A 7,641-nucleotide genomic window follows, 5' to 3' on the forward strand; every position below is an offset into this window, starting at 1 on the left:
TGATTATAAATGGTAGGCAATAAAAAAGCCATCTTTATTTATTATATAGCACAGTCTATCAAGAATAACATAGAACTAAGCTTAGTGCTTGCAAATATAAATTGTCTAGCTAAAGCAAAATACATACCAAAGTACTGGCTGGACTGCAGCCTACTCATCTATGTAATTTTAGTCTACTTGTAATTAATAAATGATGCAGTTTCCCTGAATTATGTCTAACCTCAAATTCTAAATTTTCCCACTATCTAAAACACACACTGAGTCTTTCCCACTGTATTCATAATTAGAATTTTGGTAAGAAGTTAAGCAATGCAGAAGCATATAGTAAGAAGTGAATAATCCCTCCTTATCTCTGTCTTTACTCTCACACTGAATACAATATCAGGCTCTGAATTTCTAAGAGCAGAAATATTTTGGATCTTCATTTGGAAGAAAGGAGAATATTCTAACTTTTTCGAGATTGACTTCCTTTTAAGAATGAACTCGAAAGTGAGAGTCCAAATTCTGAATAGAACAAAAAGTCACGGAATTGGAGAACTGTTTCTCAGGGGACGTCTCTCACCATGGATAGAGAACATGTGATGACTCAGTCTTTGCTGATCGGGGAAGAGTGACAGCAGGAGGTCATTTCTTTCACTGCTGAATTTATTTTAGACAGGTGGCATTTTGTATGTGAAGTTCAGAGGGCTGCAAGATGCTTCTTCGGATAGGTCAAGTTTAAAACCCTTTCACTTGGTTACTTCGATTTTCTACTTTGAAGTAGAAATGTTATATGGCTCCTGCAATGGTTTTCTTTATCCAGTTGAGGTATTTTTTGTTAAGGAGGATGTAGATGCCAGGCTTCTGGGGATTACCACACTTGCCAAAGGAAGTGACACCTCTGAAAACATTATCACATATCAGAGGACTTCCAGAATCCCCCTGAAACAGAAAGTTACAAATTTAGACAGGAGTGCTTTCCAAGGATATTTAATCACCCTTTTAGTCATTCATTCATTCACTCATTCACTCACACATTTTCTCTCTTTCCTTAAAGGCTAATTTATATCTCTTTTATTAATTGTCTGCCCTCAGCATCAATTACACAGATCTGTTAATATTTTCCAATCATTTCCCTTTTGCAAAAGACAATTCTGGAGATGTGCAAAATTTATTTTCATCGGTAAAACAAAGGCAGAGTAGCAAAGGAAGCCTTTAACAGTGAAAATAACTGTCTCCCTCAGTCGCCCTGTATCCCCTTTTCTTGGTCAGTAGATGCTAGGGGAAGAGACTGGATGTTGGGACTGCCTGAGGCATGAGATGGGATTTGAATTATATCCTGCTTTGAAGAAGGACACAGGGTAAGCCATCTCAGACCAAGGAGTACTTGTGAGAGTTCAAACAAATTTTAGGGCTCTTTTCCAGGGTTCATCAGTTCTCATTTCATATTCTCTCTGACCCTGCAAACCACTTCCGGAACATGCGTTCTAAATAAGGCCGAACCCTACTTAAGCCCATTCTTGGCACATGGAGAGGCAGAACAACGCAAGAGTTGGGAGTCATCAGGTGGCCTGGGTTCAAGTCCAGGTCCCCCCTACTGACTGCCATTATCTAACTTGGGAAGTTAAGTAACTTTCTATGTCTTAATTTCCCCACCTGTAAAATTTGTTGTTTGGTCGCTAAGTCGCGTCTGACATTTTTTCGATCCCATAGGCTGTAGCTTGTCAGGCTCCTCTGTCCATGGGATTTCCCAGGCAAAGATAGTGGAATGAGTTGCCTTGCCCTCCTCCAGGGAATCTTCCTGACCCAAGGCAGGAGGATTCTTTACCACTGAGCCACCAGGGAAGCCCCATCTATATAATAGGATTGATAATAATAGTGTCTATCGCATGGGGCTATTTAAGGATCAACTGGCGTAGAGTATACAACTTAGTATAGTTCTTGGCATCTGATAAATGCCAGCTGTCATGATCAGCGGGACAGAATCCATGTGCTGTGCTTAGTTGCTTAATTGTGTCTAACTCTTTGCAACCCCATGGACTGTAGCCTGCCAGGCTCCTCTGTCCATGGGGATTCTCCAGGCAAGAATACTGGAGTGGGTTGTCATGCCCTCCCTCAGGGGATCTTCCTAATCTAGGGATCAAACCCAGGTCTCCTGCACTGCAGGCGGATTCTTTACCATCTGAGCCACCAGGGAAGCCCATAGCACCATAAGTGGTGGTTAAGTGTGATCCTGATCACTGGTAATGAGAGGAGTTTCCCTGGATGGTAGGTTTCACTAACAACAGACCACCTTGTTCTTCTTAGGCATGCTATTTAACCTGATTTCCCATTGCCCAAAATGGTTAAAATTTTAATTTACTTACTTCACATGAATCATCTTCACCTTTTCTACCACCAGCACAGATCATACTGAGATCAATAACTGGATTAAAATTATAGTGCTGGGCATCATTGCATATTTTCCTATCTATCACTGTAACGTTGGCTTCTCTCAAGGCATTAGACATTTGACATGCGTCTTTTTTGGTGCTTCCCCATCCTGCCACATGGCACTTGGTGTGGGGTTTGACATCGTCTTCTGTTCTTGGTAGCTGAAGTATTCCTACAGCTTTGGTCATAGTTGCTTTACCTTCCAGCTAGAAAAGAGACAGAAGATGCAGTTTAAGGCAAGGACAACAATAACCAAACCCAGAAAACAGCTCTGACTTAAATAGATAACTTGCTTATTTAGCATGTTCTTATGAAGAATATAAATCAAAACATGTTCCAACCGAATTGACTATCAGTTATTGGTTTTTTAAAGTCACAGCACACCTTTTCAGGCATGTTTTGCTAGGATAGTCTAGTAAACTTCAGTTGACCCATCAATGATGAAATTTTATTGGTGGTGGCTGACAGTTCTGTGGCTGAAAAGCTGTGTTGGAGAGCTCAATCATTATTTTATTCAGGTGATCTTAAGTTTGTGAACTGACTGATATTAAGACCAATGAAAGGAAACCAGAGCTCCAGGTGCAGTGGGGCAGGGTGGGAAAGGGGTCAGTGTCATTTTCCACTTCAGTGGAAACGTGGCTTCCCCTCTTCTGAGCAAGCGCAAACCACTTGCGCTGCCTTCGAGGGCTCACGCACACTTTGCCCTTTTCTTTCATTCGCCAAGCCCTCTTCTTGCCTCACTACCTTGCTTTCTCTCTTTTTCTTCTGAAAATTCAAGGTCAGGAGAGTCGGGAGTGTGATAGAAGTTGAGAAGAGAGTAGAGGAAGATAATTCTAGTTCTTTCCTTCTTGCCTCAAGCTGTAGGGAGTCCTAGTATTGCAGACCTTCTAAAAACACAGGAGCACAGCAGCAGAGGCCACTGCCAGACTCCTATCATTGCATTGCTTTCAGGCCCCACTTCCTGACATTAGACAGTCCCCACTTCCTCAGTGCCCCCTCTGAGTCGATGATGTGCCCCCGCGCCACCCATTAGAATTTAGAAAAAGAAATGGCCACTGCTTAAACTCTTTCCACAGAACTTCAAATGCCCATGTGCAACACCTGTCTTTCTGTCCTGCTCACACTCTCGCAAGTCTTCACACTTGTTATCTGGTTGGATTGACAAGGAGGCAGCAGAACCCCCAGAAAGGACTTCAGGTCTGAATGAATGGATCAGCATTGGAGTCAGGATGCATATACTTGTAGACAGCACTCCTGGGGTCAGGCACACAGACCAGCGATGGGCACATCAGTAGGTTTTCACACTGGAAGGTTAACCATGGGGAGGTCCTGACACCCTCTTTAAGATTTCTCCAGCAACCTCACCTTTCTGGCCACAGTGTCAGAGGCGAGAGGGGGTTTCCTGACTCTTCTTCGCACCCCTTACTCACCGCACACTCTTGTAAAGATATTTAAGTCCTAAAGGAGACTTGACCACTGCTACCACTTTCTTGAAACCTGAGTTCAGAATCTTTTCCCTTGATGGGTTTGCCACTGTCTGGCTTAATTCCATTCCTTATCCAAAATTATTCAGAAATGTTTATGGAAGGTCTACCGTGTACTAGGCACTATACTCCCTGGTATAGGGGAGAAATAAAAAGATAAAAATATCTGTTCTTTGGAGTTGACATCGCACTGAGGGAGACAGACAAACAATCTAAAGTATTTAATATGTCAGAAGTGCCCTGAGGTGGAGAAAAAGGCAGGAGGGCAGCAGGCCAGGTAGCGCCCTCTACTGGGCGGGAGAGGGAGTTACATTGCCCCGTGCAGGAAGCAGGACGGGAGGGAATTAGAGTATCGGGGAGGAGAGGAGACGGTGAGAGAGAGGCAGGGCCCAGAGTCTCAAGGCAGAAAGTGTGAGGGTCACTGATAAGTACGGGGGGGCAGGGAGTGTGGGGAGTTTGCCATAAGCATACAAAGCTCTAGGTCCTCTCTTTACTCCTAGTATGGGAACGTGTGGATTCCTTGAGCTTCCTCTTAAGTCTTGCTGGGGAAATTTCTCCTCAACCCTCTTAGGAAGAGTGTGAATTGCACACACTGCCCAATTCTGCCTCTTCTATCATACTTTCTGCATAGCAGTCAGGTAATCCTCCTAATAACAAGTCTGACCATGTCACTGCCCTGCTTAAAATAGTTTCCCATTTCGTTCCCCATAAAGTTCAAACTTCTTCCCATTACGATGTCTGGGTTCCCTTTTTCTTAAATTTCATGATAACTTCCCTTTCTTCCCTCTTCCTCCAAATGCATTTTCCATTAAAGACTCCTCTTATACTTCCTGCCTGGAAGGCCCTTTCCTCTTTTTTGCCTCCTGACTCCTGTACCTTCTTTAAGAAAGCTTCCCTGACTGCCTGGACACGGCCCGTGTTCCCTCGGAGCCCCCTTCTTAGTGATCTCCATCACTGATGACAAATAAATCACTAAGACAAATACATCACAGCCAGATCAGAACTGTTGATGTATTTGTCTGTCTGTCTCACTAGAAACTGTGAACACTTTGAGAACAGCACCTGTTTATCTTATGAAGAGAGAAAATCTTACTGGCACTTACAGATGGGCCACAACTTTTCCTACTGATCATGAACACTTTTATAGACCACCAATATCAGATAGGACTTCCCTGGTGGCTCAGACAGTAAAGAATCTGCCTGCAATGCAAGAGACCTGGGTTTGATCCCTGGGTCGGGAAGATCCCTTGGAGAAGGGAATGGCAACCCACTCCAGGATTCTTGCCTGGAGAATTCCATGGACAGACAAGCCTGGTGGGCTACACTCCACAGGGTCACAAGAATCACAAGAATTGGACACGACTAAGCAACTAATACTTTTGCTTTTAATATCAGACAAGGTGAGCCTAAAGAAAGGAGCAAGGCTCCAGGCCACTTTGCGGTCATGTTTGAGTACAGGCAAAAGTAAGGTCATTTTGCCTGCCACAAAAATGACCAAATGCCCCCTATGGCTAAAATGAGTGGCCGCTGCTTCTTATCAATCACAGATTTAGCCTCCTAGGTAAGTAAGATTCACTGAGGTGCTCCATCATAGAATTACCCCACTTCCTGACAATAGTCAGTTCAGAGCAAACTCCTACTTCCTAGAATACTCCTTCTCATCTGACATGAGCCCAAATCCTGGGATAAGTCCCATCTAACACTCTTACAAGTCACTCCATGATTCCTAATGGTGTACAGTCGCCCTTGCTGAGCAAGAGTCAACAAGTGCAACTTGGTTTGACTGTAATTGAGTTGCTGGTGGCATTATCACTTTGGATTGACGGGTCTTACCACAGTAGGACTTTTGTCAATATTTTTTAAATTGAACTGACTTCCAAGAAGGTGAACATTTGTGTAATTATGTTGGGTCCCCGCTGTGCTTCTTATACCTACATCCTGGCATTAGCCAGTCTTGGCTATGAGGCCAGTGTGTAAAACTGGTTTCAGGTTAAACCGACCAAATTTCAAAATTTTGCAATTTCAAAATAGTTATTGAAAAAAAAAACATGTTTACCTGAAGTAGTTGAAGATCCCCTTCAAATGTCTGTGGATCAAAGCATGGGTAGGGAATTGCCTTTTTAATGGAAAATACTTGGTCAAGTTTCTCTTTATGGGATGTAGAGTGGGCCCCAAGAATAACTTGAGGATTGCCCTTCCTGGAAAAAGCAAGGATGATATAATTTATGTGACAGAACAGATGAAATTAAGTATGAATTTAATTTATTAATCCTATCAGTTCTTTTACATGGTTTTCTATATATAAATAAGCACAGCAAGTTAGGGGGCATTTATGAGGCTTTTTTCTTTAGGTGTTTTACCTAAAACTCCTATGACATGTGTTATCTTAGATGCTTCAACTTCAGATCTTTTCAGGGAAGAAGCAACAGGAGGGGAATCCCAGGCCTTTTGGCAGCAGCAGGAGCATTGGGTTGGCAAGGCCTGGAGAGGTGTGCTTGGGTGCTGACCACATGGGCTGCTGAGGAAAGAAGAGCTGCCAGTTTCTCCATCTGCCTTGGATTTGTGGAATCAACACTTAGTGGAAGAAACTCAACCCAAGGACTAGAGACTAAACCAAAGAATGAGAGCAGAAGTAGCGGGTTTATTTCTTTGGGGGAGATAGTATAACTTGCTTGTCCTCACAAAGATGACAAAGATGGAAAAGAGCCTAGAACTGAATATGTAGAACTGAAGAAATGAATCTTGACATAATAGTGAAATTTTAAAGCTGAATCTAGGGGACTTCCCTAGTTGTCCAGTGGTTAAGAATCTCTCTTGCAAAAAAAAAAAAAGAATCTCTCTTGCAGTGCAGGAGATGCAGGTTCGATCCCTAGTTGGGAAACTAAGATCCCATGTGCCTCAGAGCAATTAAGCCTGTGCATTGCAACTACTGAGACCATATGCCACAACTAGAGAGTCTGCGTGCCACAATGAAAGATACTCTTTGATGCAGCAAAGATGCCATGCAGCCAAATAAAGAACTAAAGCAAAAAACAAAACTTCAAGCTGGTTTTAGAAAAGGCAGAGGAACCACAGATCAAATTGCCAACATCCACTGGATCATGGAAAAAGCAAGAGAGTTCCAGAAAAACATCTATTTCTGTTTTATTGACTATGCCAAAGCCTTTGACTGTGTGGATCACAATAAACTGTGGAAACTTCTGAAAGAGATGGGAATACCAGACCACCTGACCTGCCTCTTGAGAAACCTGTATGAAGGTCAGGAAGCAACAGTTAGAACTGGACATGGAACAACAGACTGGTTCCAAATAGGAAAAGGAGTACGTCAAGGCTGTATATTGTCACCCTGCTTATTTAACTTATATGCAGAGTACATCATGAGAAATGCTGGACTGGAAGAAGCACAAGCTGGAATCAAGATTGCCGGGAGAAATATCAATAACCTCAGATATGCAGATGACACCACCCTTATGGCAGAAAGTGAAGAGGAACTAAAAAGCCTCATGATGAAAGTGAAAGAGGAGAGTGAAAAAGTTGGCTTAGAGCTCAACATTCAGAAAACGAAGTTCATGGCATTTGGTCCCATCACTTCATGGGAAATAGATGGGGAAACAGTGGAAACAGTGTCAGACTTTATTTTCTTGGGCTCCAAAATCACTGCAGATGGTGATTGCAGCCATGAAATTAAAAGACACTTACTCCTTGGAAGGAAAGTTATGACCAACCTAGATAGAATATTCAAAAG

General features: G+C 42.8%; 1 protein-coding gene across 1 annotated transcript in view; it reads right to left on the reverse strand.

The window, feature by feature from the left end:
* The window catches only part of LOC105001045 (granzyme A), an 11,178-nt gene continuing 3,537 nt past the window's right edge, over nt 1–7,641 (reverse strand). The window contains exons 3-5 of the mRNA XM_010857160.1: nt 5,953–6,094; nt 2,346–2,618; nt 1–921 (exon numbers count right to left, since the gene is read on the reverse strand). Of these exons, the coding sequence (XP_010855462.1) occupies nt 769–921; nt 2,346–2,618; nt 5,953–6,094 (568 nt within the window). The 3' untranslated portion in view covers nt 1–768. The remainder of the gene's footprint in view (nt 922–2,345; nt 2,619–5,952; nt 6,095–7,641) is intronic.

The sequence above is a fragment of the Bison bison genome, unplaced genomic scaffold (genome assembly GCF_000754665.1).
Source record: "Bison bison bison isolate TAMUID 2011002044 unplaced genomic scaffold, Bison_UMD1.0 scf7180017864378, whole genome shotgun sequence".
Lineage (NCBI taxonomy): Eukaryota > Metazoa > Chordata > Mammalia > Artiodactyla > Bovidae > Bison > Bison bison.